General features: G+C 45.6%; 1 protein-coding gene across 1 annotated transcript in view; it reads right to left on the bottom strand.

The window, feature by feature from the left end:
- TACC2 (transforming acidic coiled-coil containing protein 2) overlaps positions 1 to 22,714 on the bottom strand; it is a 128,877-nt gene that overhangs the window by 69,172 nt on the left and 36,991 nt on the right. Inside the window, exons 5-6 of the mRNA XM_074158964.1 lie at positions 11,379 to 11,504; positions 3,920 to 4,051 (exon numbers count right to left, since the gene is read on the bottom strand). Of these exons, the coding sequence (XP_074015065.1) occupies positions 3,920 to 4,051; positions 11,379 to 11,504 (258 nt within the window). The remainder of the gene's footprint in view (positions 1 to 3,919; positions 4,052 to 11,378; positions 11,505 to 22,714) is intronic.

The raw sequence follows: 22,714 nt of genomic DNA, 5'->3' as shown, positions 1-22,714 counted from the left end.
TTCCCCCACAGTCATGGGTTCATCCAGAGAAGCCTGCAGGATCCAGTCCCTCACCTGGGGACCCCATCATACCAGTTCCAGAGTCAGCTACAAGAAAACGCACTTAGTCCACAACATTTTGGGCTTTAAACACCTCAGACATCCCAGGATTTGACATTATTGCTCAGTAATAGGTGGGAGAGTTCTACACTGAGCAACACAAAGCATCCTCCCGCCTGGGGTTGAGCAGTTCTGAACACATCGCTCAGGAGACACAATCTATTTTTAAAACCTGGAATGGAGGAAATAAATGAAGAGCAGGACCGGGCTCACTCCTGTCCATATTGTTACAGATTGGCTGATTACATGGAAGGTATCTATGGTGTGTTGTGCTTCAGAAGACGGTGAATGCTTTTCGGGATATTGGCCACAAAGCCTCAAGAGAAATCCTTGGATTTTAGCTTCCAAGACCCAAGTGATGTTATTCAATGCTTTCATTCTGTTGCTGTTATAAAAAAACATCACTTCACCTGCACACCAAACCATCCAGACTCATTAGACACATACTACCATCCAGTTCAGGTAATACATGGAAAAAAAGCCCATCCCCAATCCCTCACACCCCCCCCAAAAAAAAAAAAAAAAAAAAATCAAAAAACCTCAAAACCTCCCACTTTGGAAAGAAGGTGGCCTTGAGATTGCATTTGTATCCCTCACTTGTATTTCCCACCTCTTCTTTGCTCAATGCACTTGTAAACTTAGTGGAATGATTCATGCCTTTCAAAAGGGTTAAATTCACTCAAGGAAAAATGCCTTGTGTTTTTGAGTCCCATTTAATCCCTTCTTGGTTTTCATTACATCATTAAGAGCACCTCAGTCTAGGATTATCAGTATTGGTCATCAATGAAGGCAATACGTTAATTTTTATTTACTTAGTTTTACACCAAGCCTTTCCTAAGGAGGGCAAAAGGAGAAAACTTGTTTTCAACACATGATCAAGCAAATAAAAACTGGAAGTCATAAAGCCTATCCTGTTTTTCTGTGTGACACCAATAATTCAGCTTTGTTCCCTCCCAGGGAAGTATTACGAAACTACCTTTTGGAAACCAACAACGCAAAAAGCAGAGCTTTCTGTAAAAATTGTTGTGACTTTTTGCTTTCGGATAGAAAGATTTATTGCTCTGCTTCCAGTTAGGTCCAGGCTCGTTTCAGGAAAATTGGGTAAGGCAGAGATGTGTATTTAGTTTCAGAGATTCCAAGATTAGCAGAAGTTCCCTATCCATCCAGAGTCTCTCAAAACGATCCCACACCAGTCTGTTTGAGCTTTTGAAAGAAAACTGACCCCACATCTGCCAACAAGGAGGACCCACCTCTCCAATCCCACCAGCTACATTTAACATCACAGGTGGAGCTTTCAAAGCAGGTGAGAATATACACAAAGACAGCATTTGCTTTTTGCTCTATACAATGGATTATATCTGTCTCTTTTCCTCATAGGACCATCAGAGGGATGGATATAGGTAGAGCCTTTCCAGCTCTTCCAGAAAGGCCAACTTACACTCACGAGCAGTATTTCAGCACTTCTCCCAAATTATGAAGTGGCTGTGACACAGTTCATAACGTGACCATCATAATCACAGAGGAGCCTGAAATGCCCCAAGGACCCATTTTGCAGAAAATTGTGCAGCGGCAGAGCATTTGCAGAAGTTTAGCACCTTCCCGTCCGGGCAGTTGCCATAAATGTGACAAAGTGACACATAACCCAATTTGCATGCCATTATTTTCCATGGCTGATTTGACTTGATGCACATAATGAATGGGATACACATAGGAATCACATAAAAATGCAAGATAGTATTTACAGAAGGGGCTGATTATAACAGCCAAGAGCTATTTGGACACTAACATATTTGCTTTTCAAGACGATGCAAGAATTACCTTTCGTCTCACAGACATCTCTAATTCTCACCTCCGTATGCACCTTCATTTCCATTAAGGTTGTGAAAGTCGATGCTGATGTTACAAAAAGAACACGCACGCAGGTTCGGCTTTGGAGAAAGGCGGCTATGGGTGATCAGACCAGTATTCTCGAGGCGTAACAAGGATTCTTGCCAGTGTGCATTTTGGTTACTCACATCCTAGGCTGGATTTTGATTTTGCATTAAGCAATTCTACTAATATTACTTAATTACACCATGGTTTACCCCATCTAAGAGACTCGCACATATTTACATTATTAAACACACTACATCATTATCAAAACCAAACAGAAACTTCAAGGGCACGAACCAATCTAAATACGTGAGCACAGCAGCTCTGCTGGTCTGCAAAGTTCTAAAATTATTTCTCCTCTCTTTGATGCTGAATTCTGGTGAAAAGGGAAAAAAAAAATATCACCATGTGTTTTGGTGGTTTCAATTTGGATTTGTAAACGACAGTCACCTGTGACTACACTAAAGCACTCACAGAAGGTGAAATTCAGTCCAGGGGTATCTATAAAGTTCAAACAAATTCAGATGATTCTCTGGGAAGAGCCAACATCTTGGGGTGAATATTTTCCAACTTGCAACCTCACCAGAACTGTTTCTCTCCATTTTTAGAGAATGGCCACGGAACCTACCCTTCATTCAGAAAATAATCTCCACATTACAGAATTTGCACACTGGTGCCAAACAGACCTTCGAGCACTCCTGTTCCTCACCAACTACAGACAGGTTAAAAAGTGTGGGTCCGGTACAGTATCATGCAGGAACATTGCACAGAGGACTTGGCCTACCTGTGTTATAGCAAACACATACACTGGAGGTGAGGACACCATTTTCTGCTCAAAATAATCAGAACTTTAGAACAAACAGTTAACCATCATGATGCCTAGATACTACACTGTGGATGTTTTTTTGAATAGCTTTTGCTTGTAGCTATTCATTCACTGTTCCACAGCAGAACATGTCTATTGCTTATGTTTTCATTTGTGATTCAGAGCATCCTCCTGCTGACAGCAGCATCTTTTGACATTTCTGAACAGAGCTTCAGCAGAATAGCTGTATTTCCCGTGGCGTCTCTTGTCTTGTATAGTGCTTGTCACAAGCTGCGGCCTGTATTTGTGGGGTGGAGAACGCCGTTCTCCAGGGAGTGCCCATTTAATATTCTCAGCTGTTCTGCGACCTTTTCCATTAATAGATGTCACAATAAGGGCATGCCTTTATTGCCGAGCCACAAGAGCACACTAGTTAATCACCCACAAGACAGGCGTCATCTGAAGCTCTGACACGAATATCCAAGCACACGTCTCGTCTTGACTATATTTGAGAGGGGAGGATTCAGCTTGGGGGTTTTCCAACCAAAAATTACCCAGGCCATCTATCAAACACTATGGCACCAATTAGTGCAAATCTGAAGGAGGGAATCATCAATTATGAGACAGTTGTTGAAGATAATTCAACATTTCCTGGGCAAGAACAAAACCAAGATGAACTTCTTCCTTCAGTACTGACAACTACAATGCGAATCACTGGTGTGGGGTGGGGAAAGACACCGGCAGCATCTGAAGGAGAATGATTAGAACAGTCCTCTGGAATATGACCTGATCTTGCACAGTCTCAGCCCCCACATTTTTTTCTTGAACTTCAAACAAGGAAAACACTTGGGAAAAAAACCCTTAAAATGTATTACTTTAAAAATATGGGGAAAATCAGCACGGTAATAACCAGCGTAGTCCAAGCTCCCTCTTCTGGTCTTTCGGAGTAAATATACTGGAGAAAGCAGGTCTTGATAGTCTAGCATTTAGTTTCAAAATCTAGTAACAAAGTGTTCATATAACTAGACAAAAAACACCTATTGAAAGTTACTCAGCCTCTTTCACAGTAGTTATGTTTTCTTAAACAAAAGACGTACAGACATGGAAATTTATTGTAATGTACGAAATAACATTGCACAATACCTCTTTTTTTCCCTTGTGAAACCTTCAGTTTCTTGAGCAGGCAGTTCTACACCATCACCAGGGGCCGCAGCCAAAGGCACATCCCCAGGAATGAGGTTATCGGCTTCTTTGCAGCTATCAAGCTTGGGAGTGCTGCAAAACAATTATTAAAAATAATAAGCTGACAAATTTTAGAAGTACCCATGAAGCTTCAGTGAAGACTCCTCAAAAGATGAACTTTGCCTGGACCTAAACTAAGGAGCTCTAAGGAGCACATCCCCTCCCCAATACCATTTCTCTCCCACCTCCCACAAATTACTTCTTCCTAGAAACCCTATTTCATTTAGTTTCTCTGACGACCACATAACCACTAATACTGCAAAGTTCTGACAACTCTTATACACCGTAACATTAACTGCCAGAGGAATTTAACTGTATATGAAATTAGTAAAATAAATAAATCACTGATGACTACTTTGCAGTTCTCATACAGCCCTTTCTCCTCAGCTTACAATACAAATATTCAGTTAAGTGACTTGGTTTTTAGAAGAAAAAAAAAAAAAAAACACACAAAAAACCCAGGACTAAAAAATTCTCTTACTTTCAAAGCTCTCCCTATACTGTAAAACTAAAAGCACGATAATCCCTGAACCCATGACATGAATGTCAAGATTACAGGACTGTAATACTCCTGTATTTGTTAATTCCTACAAGTCCCCCTGCTCAGCAAAGCCCCACCAGACCCAAGCTCAGAAGAATGACAGCCATGTAATGATTTCCAGAGCACGTAAATACAGATTGGAAAGGGCGAGTTTCTTCTCATCAAGGGAAGGAACGGCAGGGTGCTGTGGGGAGATATGCCCACCCTCGGTCCCCAAAGAAAAGGAGCTCTGGCACACAGACACCAGCCCGAGTATGGGAGGACCCATCCATCTGCCCAAATCCCTGGCACGCGGGGCAGGGTCGTCTTGTGTTCCCTCTCCCGGAGGCAGGCTGGAGCAGAAAGCACCGCTACAGCTCCATTAACTTTCTGTTTTCTTAAGCAAAACCCAAATTAGAAAAAACCCTCGACAGCAGCACAAAGAAGACACATTTTCTCATGAGCCTTCTAATTCTTTTTAAGAAGGTAAATCCCCTGGGAATCCAAAAGATCACCCCCCAAGAAGCTCACTTGCACTCCCCCTCCCTTTACGCAGACTGGTAAGGAGGCTACTCCCCCTGCTCTTGGCCACGCTCATTAAGCTAATGGAAGGAACTAAACATCCAATGACTTGATGTCTCCAAAGCAGGAGCAGCGTAGGGTCTTGTCACACCACATTTTCTTTTCCAGGGCACCCCCGACATTCCAGAGGGACACAGATGTCCTAGGGTAGCAGCCATATGGAACAGCCCCCCCTTGTGCGAGCTCCTGCTTCCAGAGACCCAGACACAAACATTTAAGGAAACGCTGGTGGAACCAGGCCTTGGCTGAGAAGTTTCTTTTAGGTTTCCTGAACTAAATATAAACAGTTCTCTTAGCCATTCCTTTTAAAATTTCCTCTCCCCTTCCCCCCAGTAATTATACTGTAATTGTAGAAGGTAAATTAAGTTGTGTTACCGAGTAAGAGTTGGTAAAGTTCAGGGACAGATTGTTCCTTTCTTTAGAAACGTGTATACAACCACAGGATAAACACCAATCACATCCTTAACTTCAGTTACAATACACAGGAGAACAGTTATTCCCCAAAGTGTTTATCCACTAATTTACTAAGATCACAAAAGCTCTTTCTGAGAGTGGTTTACCTTGAATAGCTCATAGACATGAAGTTGCTTTGTGCCATATGGGAGAGCTACTCAGTTATTCCTTCTCAGAAATTATCTCTGCTTTATGCACTCCTTCCTTTCTTTCTTCCCTCTTTCCTTCCTTCCTTCTTCCCTTTCCCCAGTTTGTCCGAACTGGTCTGACACTGACATAGACTTCCTAAATTTTCAGTCACATCAAGTGAAAACAAATAAATAAATCAAAATCAAAAAGCAAGCTGTTTCCTTCTTCATGCAAAGGACTTTTCCCTTTGCTAAAAATGTCTTTGTCCTAATATAGTAATAGCATCAAATACATACAAAGGGGATGTGACTATATAGGGTCACACGGAGATTGGAGAAAGTAAGATTTTAAAGCAAAAAGTAAACTGCTAAAAATAAGTGAATGCTGAACATCTGTTTGGAGGGTAAACAAAGAATTGCAAAACCCAAACAATTCACAAGAGGGCCCAGCCCAGCAAGAATACTGAACGCACATAAAATTAGGAATCTTATGTTATGCACATGTAAAACTGATCCATCAGTTGCCTACAGCAGCACCTGCTCCCCCACTGCCCATCTGCAGCCCTTCAGCTCTCCCCCCAAATCTTTCCACATAAAATGAAACCATTTTCAGAGATACACTTTGACTAATGTCATTTCTAATGCTCTCTGCAAAGCAAAACTCGCCATCAAAACCCAGGCATTTTTAGAAGAGCTCTGCTCCCTTGTCTTCGCAAAGCACAGGGCTTACTTTTACAAGCTATGGTATCTGTATGTGTTAAAATCCACAAATAATTTCCCTTCATCTTTCCAAGCTTCATCCAAACTGATGAATACTAGATTCCCAGAAAGACCATGCCTGCCAAGTGTCAGCTGCCTTCCCGGTGCACGTGGCCTTGGGAAGGAGCACGGCGGAGATGCAGTTGGTCCTTGCATTTTTCTTGCACCAAGACGAGCACCAGGAGGCATCTCCCTGCGTGCCGTGGGAGGCGGACTGTAGGACAGGGTCCCATGGGCTGCCTCCACTCTTTGTCCTCCCTGCTGTTGCTCTGAGAAGGGCTGATATCGCCACATGATAATTTTGGCACCGTTCAGCGTGGTTTGTAGTAGAATCGCAACAGCGTAGTGCTACCAGTTATTGTCCATCACTGGATGGGCATTACCTGCAGGTGGGTGCTGCCCACTGGTGGCATAATTAAGCTCACAAGGGACAAGGCAGGAGCAGAGCAGCTCAGAAATGGTACAGACTGCATAAATTAAGGCAGTGTAGCATAGCACCTCTGTCCAAAATACACACTTCCTGTCACAGAATCACAGACTGGCAGGGGTTGGAAGGGACCTCTGGAGATCTAGTCCAACCTCTCTGCCAGAGCAAGGTCACCCAGAGCAGGGTGGACAGGAACACGTCCAGGTGAGTTTTTAATGTCTCCAGAGGAGGAGATTCCACACACTCTCTGGACAGCCTGTTCCAGGGCTCTGCCACCCTCACATTAAAGAAGTTTTTTCTCATGTTGAGATGGAACTTCCTGGGTTCCACTTCAACCAACCCAGCCCAGGTATCCATCAACTCTAGCACGTGTATTAACTCATGGGACTTGTATCAGCTCAGACATGAAGTGGCTACATTAAAACTCTTCTTCTCCACAGCTCTTACTAAAGCAAAATCTGCCGTTAAACTTATTGTCCAACTAGTAATACTCAAATGGTTGTAGGAAGGATACTACCAAAAGGGCCAAGTCTTCCCAGTGCGCAGTAAACTATCCATTGGCTGGTCTTTACCCTGTACAGTCGAGCTGATTAGATAACAAGCATTTCTCAAGTTCTCTCTGTTTATTTTTAAGTAACTCTCAGAAGTCACTTTCTGACCTCCTGTGTTCCTACCTGTGTCCTGGGCATCGCAGCTCCCCAGGCCGTGAACCTGGGGAGAACCGACCGGGAAAGGTCCATCTGCAGATAAAGCAACGCAGCTCTTAGTGCATCCCACACCACCCATCACAAACTCCCTTATGGCAGCTTAACGTGCCCTCTGCACAGCAGGGCCTGGGAGAGAGGGTGATGTGGGGGAAGACAACATTTTCCAACACCAACTCAGGTTCAGAACAGCTTTCACTGCCCAGGATTCACCACAGAGCTGTGCCGGCTCCACCTGGTCCCAACCAAATCACAGAATCATAGAACTGTCTAGGTTGGAAGAGATCTTTAAGATCATCGAGTCCAACCATCCATAAATGCCATTCTGCAGCTCTGCAACCTCAGCTGAAAATTAGATTCAAAAGCAGAAGCTTTCCTTAGCACGCGGACGGGATCAGATTGGCCTGCGCTGCTTGTTACCTACAGCCTGACCTTAAAGACAACCCATGCAGCAAGTGCTGCCGTTTTTTCCCAGGCACCTGCTGCTTTTTTGCCCACAGGATGGGGAGCAAGTTGGAAGGGAATAGGTAGACACAGCTCAGAAACGTTTAAAACCTCTAAGCACGGAGCCAAGCTGTGGTCTGATACAGCCGGGGCACTCCTCTGCCTTTCCAATCCAAACATTTCTCTTATAAAACTGAAGTCCTGTTGCAGGGCTCTGCACCTGCGGCAGAAAGGGAAAGATTACAGCCAAAGTTTCTCCTAGCGCAATGTGTATTGGCAAATCAGAGCGAGCCTGCCCTTTCGGTTTCATCGCTAAACAAAAATGCCTGGCAGAACAGCCGGTGAACTTTTTACCCAGTTCTTTTCAGGGCACTCCTCTGTAGATACAGTAAATAAAATCTCCTTACTGAGCAGACGATACCATGTTGTCCCTGCTCAATATGTTACCGGCAGGGGAAGGGAGAGGCAGACACTCACCCTCCTCAAGGAGCAAAACAAAGATACAGTTTCTTGACCGGACAGATGGAGGGACAACCCGATATCTTATTATGCACTGCCATCTGGAAGACATTTAGCACAAACTGACCCCTGCCTTATATGCACCATTATTTTTCCCTGTCAAAGTGCACACCATCTGACACCCTTGATGGGGAAAATACATGGAAGCTTAACAAAAGGAACTTATTAGTAAATAACTAAATATATAGGGGGATAAAAAACACTTTTTAATTGTACTTTACAGACTGGAATAGCATCATGCCAACTGATAACCCTGGTAATATTTCAGAAGTGTAGTGCTGAGGTATAACCAGAAAGCATCGACACAGAGACATGACACGGGTGTGCACTAGAGGATTTTTTTGCAGTCATATTGAAAAGCAGCGGAGCAGTATTTCGGCACAAAATGCCAAAAAAGCAGTAGCTTTAATATGATCATCTTACCTATAAAGGCAAGAATCTGCTCCACATCACAGGTGAAGAGAAGATGAGGGATAAGGCAATGACATGAAACAACAAAAGTCACTGAAATTCTTCCCTTGGATAAGAAAAGTCCAGTCCTCATTGTGAGCATAACCCCATGCATTTTAAAGGTAGTACTTTCAGGTGCTATTAACATTATGTTGTTATCAGTTTAGGTCTGCCCAGACCACAGAGAAGTTTTCAGTGCTTGTTACTGCTGGGAGAGAGTGGTACCATGCCTGTTCCAGACAGGAGCTAAAGCAGGGGTCCAGCTGTGCTGATATTAACCCCTCTTCTGCCCATCAGCTGCATCTGCAGGTGGGCAGACGTGGGAGCTCCTGCGTTTCTCCTGCCAGGACACCAGGGACCACCTCTGCAAGGCTCCCGGAGAAGCTGGCAAGCACCAACAGCCTGGACAGGAAAGGCAGGTACAAGGAGAACAGGTAGGCTTTTATGCCTAAAGCTGAACAAGGATACAAAATAAAGGAGAAAGAAAAACAAACAATACTGACAGGAGTTAACTTGTGCGGCTTTTTAAAAAAATAAACAAAAAAAATTAAAACCAACAAACACAGGCGAACTACCTGCAGCCAGACCGACTCCAGCTGACCACAGTGTATTTCTCTCTCACTTTCTTCCCTTTCAGGAGCTGAAAAACTACCTACTTCCAGGCTGAATACTCCTGGTTTGCAAATTTTTAGCACTGAACCCTTGCACTTGCACCAAGGTCAGGATAGATACAGATAGAACAGGAGCCAGATCCTGCGGCCGCTGCAGGGTCTGGGTGCCCTCACCCCTACTGGGCTCAGCCACCCTGTGTGGGCTCAGCACCAGCACTCCCAGCCCACGCAACTGGGATGAAGCAAGGAACCCCGAGACTAACACTCGCACATTAACGGTAAAAATATTTTAAAGACAGAAGTTATGAAGTAGATCAGAAGAAAAGGTATAATATAATTAACTCGAAATTCCAGATCCAGATGAGAATCTGAACAGCGTGAATTCATCAGGTTTACAAGAAGCAGTAAATGAAAACACTCTTCCTGAATGTTTCCTAAGGTGACATTTAATCACAGACAGCTCGTGTGCCTTTTTCCCTACAAACAGCAAACTATCACCCCAAGGGCAACAGAGTCTTCTATTTCAGACTGTAGGCCAGAGACCATATAGAAATCTTCCTGGCGCTTTTGGTGTGAGTCTTTTTTCATCCCTCCACACTCAGAAAGTAGCTCATGGCTCCACCTCAATTACTGCTCCCTCTTTTCTAACTGCCTTGCTACTACGGCCAACAATCCACGAGCAAGAAAAAACAGAATTCCCAAAAACCCATCAGTAACCCAATGACATTTGTTAAAAACCAAGAAACACCACTTTGAGTAAGAAGTTACAAGAACGGGAAGAAATCCACATCAGCAGCTTCCCACTGCAAGCTTCTCTACATCATCTTACCCCGATTGTAGGAACAAGTTGGTTTCTCACAGATTCACTCAGCCAGCATTAGCCACTAACCAGCTTGGGGACCGACACAAAACCAGTATGGGCTAAAAACCAAAGTCACCCAGTATTTAAGGTGGCTCGAGCAAACCACACGAGCTCCCTCCTGCCTTTGATAACGTATTATTGTGACTTTAGCTAAGCAAATTAATGCTAGCTTAAATATATTGTGTATGTTTACAGTCCACTGAATTCACAGTGATTGAAGGGTAAACACACCCTACAAGGCTTTCTCTGCTCTTGGCAGTTAAGACAAGCTCATACACCCAGAGACCTTGACAACCCAACTGCCACCAGCGCAAACAAAGCAACAGTTTCCTCTCTCCGTGCAAGTAAAAGCAGACAAAAAGCCCAGTGTCCAACAGAGATGAGGTACCTGAATGCTTTATAATCAGCATTAGACTGTTAAGGAACTTATCAAAATTAAAGAAAATGCCCGAAGGATCAGTCACCTTGTACTAATAAAAAAAAAAAAATATATAAGCACCTAAAAAATTTAAGGGATATATTGCAACTTTGCATGGTCTGACCCTCCTACGTGCCAAAATGATTCAATCTAAGGCAGAGATAAACGGTGTCTTCCTTTGAAGGTTTTGGTAGAGGGAAATGTAAATGCTGTCAGAGATTTCCACTTGATGGTTGGACTAGATGATCTGAAAGGTCCCTTCCAACCGAGGCAATTCAATGACAGATGCTCCACCAACTACAGACAGGCTCAGCAAACCCATCAGAGATGGGCCATCCCAGACATATATCCATCCAAGGAGAGCGACAGCAATTTCTCAGCTAGAACTGACCTCCGTGGTCCCCCACCTGCCCACACCAGTAAGGAGCTGGGAGCTGCTTCCCACCGCTCCAGCGGGAATGGCTCTGCGCAGGGGCACGGTACCTTGCCACGGTCAGCTCAGCAGCATCCACGGGGTCAGCATTTCCAGATGTCGCAGAAACAGCCAAGGGTTGCTCAGAAGGATGGAGGGAAGAAGCCAACTGTATGTCATCACCTGGCCCAGGAGGGCTGCGGAGAGAAAAGACACGGAAAAAGGCAGCCTTAGAGGTTTGAATTATTGCAGGATTGCTGTCACTTGGCTGTCTGAAGCCCCTGCTGTTCAGCACGCGTATGCTAACTCGTGTGGTCAGGAATGCAGGGAAAGTTGGGTGTTTTCAATATAAATCGCTTTTGTGCACAGCTTTACTGTTCCCACCAGCCTGAAGTCCCTGGATTTTTGTCTGCATTACGACAGCAGGAGCGATGAGACAGTACGATCCAACAGCAAACAAACCCCATTTTGATTCTGATTTAAAAAAGCAAATGAAAAAACGAGCTACTGCTTGAACAGGAGAAACGGCAGGACTTCCTTGCTCAGAAACCACGTAACACACAGGGAGCCTGAGCCTGGCTTTCACCTGCCACAGAGCAGAGGGTCAGACAAAGGTGTCACGGGGAACACAGGCAGGGACATCCAGCCTTGTCCCATACCCGGGGAAAGCAGGGTGCAGCCGAGTACCCGTACCACCTGGCTGAAGGAAAACAATTTGGAAACATACCCGTGAACCAACAGGGGAAGGAGCCTTGCTGAGGAAAGGATTTGTTTGTTTTTAACAGACACCCCCTGAAAACAATGTTTTTGTTGCCTACTTCAACCTGACATTCCCACGTGGCCACCCAGAGACCAGGGCCCTGGATGTGTCAGTTTTCCCTAAAACTCACCAAAATCCTCAGGTTTTTTTAATACATAAAATGTGACCTTTAATTGGGGGTTCCAATTTCACATCTGTGGATTCACCCAACCGGCTCGGTTTCCAGGTGCCACTTTCCTGAACACCCCTCTGTCCCCGTTTCCGATACCACCACGTGAATACAGCCCCGCGCACAGCGATGGTACCGTGCCCAGCTGGGTTTGAGCAGAACCGTATAAACTTAAAACTGTCACTCAGCATTTGGACTTTCAGCTTAAAACCAAAAATCTCTAAATCGTGGAACTCGGCTTTAACAGGAGATGATTACTCCCTTACCTGACCGCAGATCCAGCGGGTCAGTGTGATTCCCTACTGTAGTTTAATTTGGGTTCAAGGAAGATAACAAGGAGTTAAACTGCACTCCAGTAATGTCAGTGTCGTTCCAGTAAGGACTGAAGGCCACCATCTGAATACACTCACATTTCACAACTTTTATCTAAAGAATTCTGCAAAGTAACACGTTCATGTGGAAAAAGTATTTGTCAAGCTTGTTTTCTGAGTTATTTTTAATTAATTACACCTGCGATCCTTTGTAAGCCAGCGTTTCTGCTTTGCATTTCCAGTGGTTTCACAGCATCGTTCTGCACTCGGTCCAGTTCGTTTGCCCCTGGCATCCCTGCCAAGCCAAGGGGCATCCTCCCCTCCGTTACACCAACACGAGTGGGGTTGAGCCACTCCACCGAGTGCAGTTCTCAGATGATGTCCTGGAACATTCGACTATTTTTTAAATTTATAATATTATTTTTATCTAATTACAATACTAAGCAATTTACTGTCCACCTCTTCTCCGGTTTAACCACACCTGAGGGCTCAGCCTGTCGTAGGAAGCTTTGAGCCAAGATGTTTACTAAAGTCCTCTAGATTATTAGTACAAAAGGACCGGTTTTCACTCATCGCTAAGTCATAGCACAAACTGGGGTGCTCCCTCTGCTTTGCCTTAAAATGGGCGTTTAGAGAGCAGACCTTGACAACAAGACATTGCAGCTTCTTTCTGATATACTTCAGATGGGCAGGTCTTCTTCTGGCTACTGAGAAAGCACCAAGCGTCCTTCCTGGGAACATACAGAAAGTCCTGCACAAGCCAAAACTGCAACAGAAGCTGTTGTACTGGTGTGCCCCAACCTGGTGAGAAGGGAAGTGTTTGCCTGCTGCCGCTCACATCTCCCAGAGAGCGATTTTCATCCAAGCTCTGGAGAAGGTAACTTGAAACTGGGGCTCGGGGAGGTGATGGCGAAGCTGCTCCCTGCCAAGCCACCCAGCTCTGAGTGCCACAAACAATGAAGCCATCCAAAAGCTGCTCAGACTCGTTTCACAACTGACATTCCTGGGCATCACAACCGCCTTCGCCTCGCGGGCACCCGCCACCAGGTCCCTGCTCTACGTCCTCTCCAGGTCTCTTCGGTCAGTTTGTGTCAAGAGTCGAGCTCTGTAAAAAAGGCCACGAGCGTTTTCCATTCCATTGCCCGAGTTCTGGGCGAAGCCTGGGAGAGGATCTACTTAAAATGACTTCCAAATTCTACTTGTGACAAGCATGACTGAAATACTTTTCAAAGGAAAATACCTCGGAGTTTAACAAGCAGTTGCTGACTAACAGCTGCAGCGAGAGCACTAAATTCAGCCCAAAGACCCAGGGCTTCACTCTGCTATTAGTGTGGCCCAAGTGAGAGACGTTGCCCATCCAGTGTCCTCAGGCTCTCGAGTTTCCTAATTTCACTTTTAAGGCCTCTTAAAAGGGATTTTCCAAGTCACTGTTAGAAGGCGGGTCGGCAAATAGCCAGTTTCAGACATACTTGTCGTTAAATATCAATGAATGAATGAGAAATAACTGCGTAAACCTATGTAATAACCATGCAGCTATGCAATATTGCAACTATTGCAACTATGCAATAACTATGAAATAACTGCATAAACCTTCTGTTTAAGCATAAACATAGTTTTCCACTATCTGTGGAAAACTATTTAAAACATAAAAAAGCAGGGCTTTACACAGGTGGACCCAGAGGAAGGCAGGGTCAGCTCCTCGGCACCAGCGAGGACGAGGTGCTCTCTGGGTGCTCTGGTGGCCCCATTTGTTGCTCCCCTACCGACACCAGCGAGATGCAAACCCTAAGCCCCCAGTTTCATCCTAAAGTTTTAAAACATTTTGACACTGGTGCTGGAGACAGAAGGCAGCTACGGGTCTTGGCATTTTCCTCCCTGTCCATGTTTTTCCAATCAGGAGCTCTGGATGTGGCTCCCTTTGAACAGCTCCAAGTTTACTCCGAGGAGGAACCAATAAGCAGTTCAAGCCCTGCTATCTCCTAGTCCCAAACATTTGGTTGCTTTTAATGAGATAACGGTAAGATTTATAGATCCTGCTCTTACTCCAGAAATCTCTGGAAAATGGCACCAACAACCGCTCAGGACTGAGCTCTCAGCGCTCCCATCACCCGCTATTTCGTTTTCTTCAAGAAACGAGATGTTGCTCACTGGGTACAGCAAGGCTGGCGGACAAAATCCTCTAGATTTTACACTCGGCTTTGTAACAACTTAAGTCAAAGAGTCCATTTTTTAAGCCTCAGTTCACACATGCATAAGAAAAAACATTAATCAATCACAGAAAAATATTGAGAGGATTTTCTATTTCTGGTAAGTTCTTACACTGCAATTCTTTGCAAGAGAAAGAGATCTACCAGCGCCCACATCAATTCCGATTCATTCTTTCAAACACATTGTACCTGGCAAAATTTCATCCTTTTTATTAAGGAATTCCTTCATAATATTCATTTTTACCTTCTCATACTTTATTCTGTAGCTTATCTCATACATCAATCACAATAACCTGCTATAGTAACTGTATGCACCTTTGGTATTTCTGTTCTTTAAAAGTATTTTCATGATTATTGAGACTCCTGTCAATGTAATTCAGCAGAGTAGGAGCTAAGAAGCTATTTCTCAGATTAGAAATCAGCATTACTGGTATCAGAAACTAAAACTAATCTTGCTCAGGACTGCTGCATAAACTACCTGCACAGGATTAAAACCAAACAAAACCCCTTTTCCCCACCCCCGTACTTCTTCTTGTGAGGTAATTTAAGATCAGTTTAAATATTAATAGAATTTTAGGAAACATATGAGATGCTAAGATCGAAATGGGAAGCCTGGCTTTATTTCCCAGTGAACTAAGGGGCCATCCATACAACCAAACGATGTCCCCACGGGGCAAGTCCATACACCAGCAGCAGCTTTAAAAGCTCAGACACAGCAACAACTGGGGGTCACCGGTTACTTTTGCTGGTCGCTATGGATAGACACAACCGAGGCTTTACTTTTACCAGCTAAACACACACTCACAGTCAAAAGTTCAAGTTTTGGGCCTTTTGTAAACCCACCAAAGACTTATCTATTTAAATATGTGATTTTTGGAAAAAAATCTCTCAAATTCCTTCTGCACTCCGAAGGAGAAACTACGCCTTAAGTGCCTCGCATCAGCACTTTGTATTTACGCTGCGGGACCTCCTGCCCACCTCAGCCAGGCTGAGTCCTGCTGAGCTGGGCACTGAACAAACACAGAGACGAAGGTATCCAAGAGATGAAGTGGCATGTGTTAATTAAACAAATAAAATCACTGTCATACAGGCGACACGGGAGTTTGATGTACAGTAATGTGCGTGGCAGTATTTCTACACTTAGGGAAAAAATGCCAAGATGCCAGAACTGGCTCCCGGGGGAATCGTTCCAGTGTATGAGATTTACACGCTCTTCCTCCGAGCGGGACTCCAGCAATCAGCAGAACGGGTCTGGACACTGGGTGACCGTGCCCAGGGAGAGCCAGCCCAGCCCATTGTGACTCAGGCACCACCTGAGTCACCTCTGTCCCCAAGAAAAGGAATTGCCATCATCCCGGCTGAGCAGCGGGAGCCAGCTCCGTCTCCCGAAGGCCGTGGGCTGCCCGCGGTCCATGCGGGAACGCGGCACTGCCCGGCTCCGGACACGAGGCTGTGCTTCCAGCAACAAGGGAGTCCCTTCTCTCACTGCAAATTTCCCTACTGAGAATGGAAAGAAAGGAAAACAAACACGGAAACTGCATTCTGGAGAAATGAAAGTAGCTTTTCAAAGACTTCCTGAAGGCAACACCCCACCTATGAAAAGCAAGCTGGCCAGCAGCGGCAATCCCGGCAGGTAACTCCCAGTCCCCCGGCCGAGCGGGAGGATGACACTATCACCGTCCCACAACCCACACACGTGATGACGGAGAGCCATTCTCAGAAGCGACACCGTTCTGGCAGTGCTGGTGGAAATCCTGACAAGACAGAAGTTATCTTGGCAGGGGACGGTGTTTAGTCACACGTTACCTGAGGGCCTGGACTTCCTCTCTCGCCCAACCCTTCTTGCTTAGAAGTACCTTAATTTTTCTAACACGTGTATGGAGATTGGTCATCGGTGCCATTAGTCACAACCATAAAAGAGAAAAATACAATCTTTTTTTTTTTTTTTTTCCTGAGTATCCTACGTTACTGCGGTCACATCAAAACCTAAAAGTTACGGTGAGTTATTACATTAAAGAAATACAATTATTTTAGATTAAAAGACTTAAGGGGACTGAAACACGCGTTACAGTATTAATTCCTTCGCAAGCTCTAAGAGGGACGACAGAAAGCCACATAAAAGTGTTAGAAATATAAATCACGCCCGCTCGGGATGAATAAGCATATTCGCTGTAATAACTGTCAACCATTATAAAAAGCCCATAGCGTCACCACCGCGCAGCTTTTGGAGCCTCCGAAGGGCTCTCAGTCACGTCCTGATGTCATTGCTGCAGAATTTCAAAGTTTCCAAATTCCAGCTAGTAAACCTGAAGCAGAAGTTTCTCGGTGCGATCGCACCCCCCCCCCCAAAAAAAAAAACCAAACAAACCTAAAGTCTCCTCACCCGCTGACCCTCCGCCCGAGCAGAAACCCCAACCGCAAGCCACGGCAGGAGCCACAAAACCATCCCAGCTCTTCCGTGGGGGATAAGGAGAGTTAATCCTCTGCCGGAGCCGGAGGCAGCGCCGTGCGAGCGGGAGGGCGTTTGACTCGGCAGAAGCGTTACTTTTCACAAAGTTGTTCAAAGGAAAGAAAAAAAGAAAAAAAAAAAAAAAGGAGGGGGGGGGGAACGACAACAACAACCAAAAAAGCGTAATAATCTTTTGAGAGAGAAAAAAGCAGCGGTGAACAACAGCTAACTCTCAATTTCTGCTAGAGATTGCAGCCGCACGTTGCTTTTGTTATTTCCTTGGCGAACTTCAAACCCCCCCCCCCCGCAAGTGTCTCCTTACCAAGGCCAGGAAATAATCACCAGCTTCTCTCTTCTCACTCATCCTCGCTTCCAACAACACGACAGCCCGCATCAGGCCTTTAGTTTAAGCCCAATTCCCAGCCGTTTCCACCATCCCCGGGGTGTGGGGTGGGATGGGATGGGATTGGGGGGGCGGTTCGGGAGCAGCTACCTCCGCCGGTCGCCAAGCCCGGCCCCGGGAGAAGGGAGAAAAGGCTGGAGCGTACAAAAGGAGTAGGAGCTTTTGGAACTGCTTTCTCGGAGGCTCCTCCCATGAGTTTCCCCGAGGAAAAGCCACAACGATGGAGCCTGCCTCGCCCCGCGTCCTCCCCCGCCGGGGGTCGGATCCCTCCGGGGCGGCTCCAGCCGCCCCGGAGGGATCCGACCCCCGGCGGGGGAGGACGCGGGGCGCACCCCGGAGCGGAGAGATGGAAGGGACACACAAACATCTCCTCCCGTTTTAAACCCCACTTCAGCACAGCTTCGCTTAATTAGCGAGGTTCGGCAAGTTTTTTTGGTTTTTTTTTTTTTTTTCCAAAGTTTCGGGATGCAGGGAAAAGTTTTTAACCCCTTCCTCTGAAACTCTGGTGGTTTTTTTTTGTTGTTGTTTTTTTTAAAGATGTAAATCTAAAAGAATTTTTATTTATTTATTTATTTAATTAATTTCTACTCTAATTCTTGTGTTTAATTAAGGAGGGGCACGAAAATGATCCGAGGGCTGGAGCCCCTCTGCTGTGGGGACAGGCTGAGAGAGTTGGGGGTGTTCAGCCTGGAGAAGAGAAGGCTCCAAGGAGACCTTACAGCCCCTTCCAGTCCCTAAAGGGGCTCCAGGAGAGATGGGGAGGGACTCTTGATCAGGGAGTGGAGCGATGGGACAAGGGAGAATGGTTTTAAATTGGAAGAGGGGGGATTTAGGTGAGATCTCAGGAAGAAATTCTTTACCGTGAGGGTGGTGAGACCCTGGCCCAGGTTGCCCAGAGAAGCTGTGGCTGCCCCATCCCTGGAGGGGTTCAAGGCCAGGCTGGATGGGGCTTTGAGCAACCTGGTCTGATGGGAGGTGTCCCTGCCCAGGGCAGGGGGGTTGGAACAAGATGGTCTTAAAGGTCCCTTCCAACCCAAACCATTCTATGATTCCAGCTCCTTAAAGTCACATGGGTTTTCTTATAGGTTTCTTTACCTATAAGAAAATGGAGCAGTCTTAATTAGTTGCATGTCCCTTAGGTTTCCTATGGGTTTATTACAACACAAAGGAATGGCTTCCCAGGTAATTAGGTCTTTGCATTGAGCTACACCAAATTGCATACACAAGCTGCCAGCACCCAAGGAACTCACTGAGTGTCTACCCAGGGAGATGATTATCATGCTTATAATATGCCATACAATAACTATAGACTAAATGTCTATACTATCTCTCCCACAGCAAGGCAGTTGGTAGATTCATTGCTTACCAAATGCACAATCGAGATATTTCAGATAAAATGCTGGAGCTACAGAGACTGTAGCTGAGTTGGAATTTCCCAGATGACTCCACGTGCGTTCTGCCCAAACTCAGGACATTCAACTGTGGTGCCAGCTACATCTCCTTGGGTGACAAAACCAGCTTTTCATCTTCTTCAGAACTCAGTCCAGCTCTTAGCAGGACTGTGCATCTCCTTTTAATGTTAGGGTACAGCAGTGAGACCAGTTGGACCTCTCAAAGCACCAATTCACAACTGAGTCTCAGGTGGAAAAGGGAATTCATCAGTTTTGGTTTGGTTTTTTTGAGTCTTGAGCTGTTTCTCGCTCTATCACTTGTCCAATTTTCTATGAGCAAAAGGAGGGAACATATTATTGCCCAGGCACGTTTGATGTTACAGGAGAATGCTCACATCTAGTCTGAAAGCAGATGACAGGGATTTCCCCTCGATGTGCTCACTGCTGCTTTTAACAATTCAGATATCTGTACAGAAATAGAATATACCAAATGACCCCTGGAGACCAAATCAGATACTGTAATGGCTGAAAATGCTGAAAACCACGTAGACTGCCAACATCACCTGGGCTGCAAGGTCTGGCTCATCGAGGGGTAAACACCATGTACGCTAAATTATGCTGTGGAGACTTCACTTAGTTGCAGGACCTGGAGCCAGTAGCATCCACTCTGACAGCAAGGATCAAGATCAGGCAGAGAGTTAAAGCTTCTGGAGGGAGCAGCTCTCTCATATCCTGCCTCCCAAGCAGCAGGAAACCAGGCATGGAAAAAGTTCCTGGGATTTCTGATACAGGTACAGGCATTCGGCCACCCTCTCGTTTAGGGGGAGGAATTAAACTCTTTTGTCATCTGGAAACCATTTCACAAATAGCTTCTGCAGGTACAACAGCCCTGAGGAGGAGGGGACCCCGGAGAGAACAAGCTTCATTAAAATAAATTCTGATTTTCTTTGCAAGCAGCACTTCAGTCTGGCACGAAACTGTGCACACAGACTAGCTATGTTCCTGCTAACAAAACCAAATTTAGCATTTTTGGAATGAATTTATAATTTTGCTGAAATAACATGCCTCTCCCTGTTTATCCATTAGCCTCTTGCCGTACCCAAACCCTCTCACCCACTGCTAAGCAACCTCAACCCACCTTTGTCACAAAAACACCTCCACTTTCCTCCCGGTGCCCTCTGCTACTTAAACACAGGAAAAGTGATAGGCAGGAACTCCAGGGACAAGGTGCTAAGGTGTGCTTGATTATCTGATTTTCCTGTGAGAATTAATGGATCCGCGTTAATAGAAGGCTCCGGGGAGGAGAGAGGAAACAAACTGAAAAGCAACAGGAAAACAAGAGAAGAGCAACCTCCTGGCAAGGCTGGGGAGATAATTACAGGAGAGGGGCTGATGCGGGGCTGCAGCCTGCAGTGACAGGCTGTCTGTCTGTCTGTCTGTCTGTCTGAGGCTCGGAGCCCACAGATCAAAGAGCCGCAAAAGAAAGTCTTGCAAAAGATTTCTCTGGAGGGCCAAAGCCAGAGAGGAGCAGTGAGCAGGCTGATGAGAGGGATGCAGCAGCAGGAGACATCCTGCGGGATGGCTCCGTTGGAGTCCGGGCCCTTCCCTACCTCCCAGGGAAGAGCTAGCCTCAAGGAAAGGCCAGAGAGCATATATTAGGGGGGGATGGTGGTTTTTTTAATGTAGACCCCAAATGTTTTTCAAGAACACCGTTATTTTGCGTTTGGGTGAAGGATTTTATCTTTGCTAGATCCCCCCTGTTTCCTTTTCTCCTTGTGTCCATGAAAATAACATTAACCAAGCTATATGGGAGAAGTGAGGTTGCAATCTCAGGGGTGGAGGAAACCCCAAAAGAAATAATAGTCATCTTTTCAGTTTGGCAATGCTAAGTAGTTCATGACACAGCTATAACAAAGTTCCTGTGGCGACACTGTAGTTACCTGACGTTACGCAGGCACATGGTGCTGGAAGGCACAGCGTATATATTTATATATACACATGTATATACACTTCACCCCAGCTTCCACGTCACACGCCGCTCCTACCTGCAGGACCGACACATGAATATTGTCCTTAGGCACACAAGATTTTTACCCTACACTCAGGAAGATGGGATATTTAATTACAGCAAAATTAAAGGTGCTGAAGTTCAGCACCTTCAGAGGTGCTGGATTCCAGGGCACCGGTTTAGGTTGCGTTTTCAGGTCTGGACTATGACCTGAGAAATGTCATCAGAGACCCCTTGTTCCAGCTGAGCTTCATGGTCAGGGTGCTTTTAGAGAGCGGGTGGACACCTGGTGAAAGCCTCCGATGGACACCACGGGGCTAGTGGTGACCCACTGCCCAGCTCCTGTGAACTCCATCTGAGGGGTTTTCCCACAAACCACATCGCTTTTGCCAAACCGAAAGACTTGGCGGGAGGAAGGAATGAGTCAGACCTCCAAAAAACTATGAAAAACCCATGAAATTGGCTTGGAAAGAATGTTACATTACATAAATGTAAAAGCAAAACAAACCAAAATAAAACAAAAACACCCACACAGTTTTTCCTTTAAATTTGCATTCTGTTTTTTGAGAATACAGGAAGAACTCGGATCAGATTGTCAAGTTCATCCCTGTCAGCACGAAAACCAGGTTCGCTCTTCTCCAGCTCTAAACTGACCTTAAGATTATCATTGGTCTATAAGCAAAGACAAATATTTGTGATAAACTTGCAAAAAAAACCCCAAAATAGTACTGCCTATGTTGTTCTGAACAATAAGGCTGCCCCACGAGCCTAATCTATAAGAAAAAGGTTTGTGTGTGAATTGGTCTTTCTGAAACCTTAGTGCCCATTTATGAGGCCATTTGCAACAATGAAAACCATAGAAACATCCTTCAGTTTGTTTGAAATTAGAGGAGTTTCTCCTTCGCATTTCCTAATCAGAAGTTCAGTCAGACACTGCAAAGCCACAGACCCCATCAGCTGCAGAGCAGCTTGGCTGAAGATAGAATCATAGAATGGGTAGAGTTGGAAGGGACCTTAAAGATCATCCAGTTCCAAACCCCCTGCCCTGGGCAGGGACACCTCCCACCACACCAGGTTGCTCAAAGCCCCATCCAGCCTGGTCTTGAACTCCTCCAGGGATGGGGCATCCACAGCTTCTCTGGGCAACCTGGACCAGGGTCTCACCACCCTCACAGTAAAGAATTTCTTCCTAATATCTAATCTAAATCTCCCCTCTTCCAATTTAAAACCATTACCCCTTGTCCTGTCACTACCTCTCCTGACAAAGAGTCCCTCTCCGGCTCTCCTGTAGGCTCCCTTCAGATATTGCAAGGCTGCTATGAGGTCACCCCGGAGAAGGTCTCCCCTTCTCTTCTCCAGGCTGAACAACCCCAGCTCTCTCAGCCTGTCTTCATAGGGGAGGTGCTCCAACCCTCTGATCATTTTTGTGGCCCTCCGCTGGACCCGTTCCAACAGGTCCATGTCCTTCCTGTGTTGAGAACTCCAAAGCTGGACACAGTATTCCAGGTGGGGTCTCACGAGCGCAGAGTAGAGGGGTAGACTCACCTACACTTCTCTTGATGCAGCCCAGGATGCGGTTGGCTTTCTGGGTATCCAAGTACTTCTGTAACAAACACCTGAACTTTACATTTCCACAACTTTCCACATACAAATTGCCCACAACCGCCATTTGTGGGGGTTGAAAATTAGGTGTGCAATTCCCAGCGATT

This window comes from Numenius arquata, chromosome 15 (genome assembly GCF_964106895.1).
Source record: "Numenius arquata chromosome 15, bNumArq3.hap1.1, whole genome shotgun sequence".
Taxonomy (NCBI): domain Eukaryota; kingdom Metazoa; phylum Chordata; class Aves; order Charadriiformes; family Scolopacidae; genus Numenius; species Numenius arquata.
Note: the sequence above shows the minus strand (reverse complement) of the source record. Positions and strands in the feature narration are given on the sequence as shown.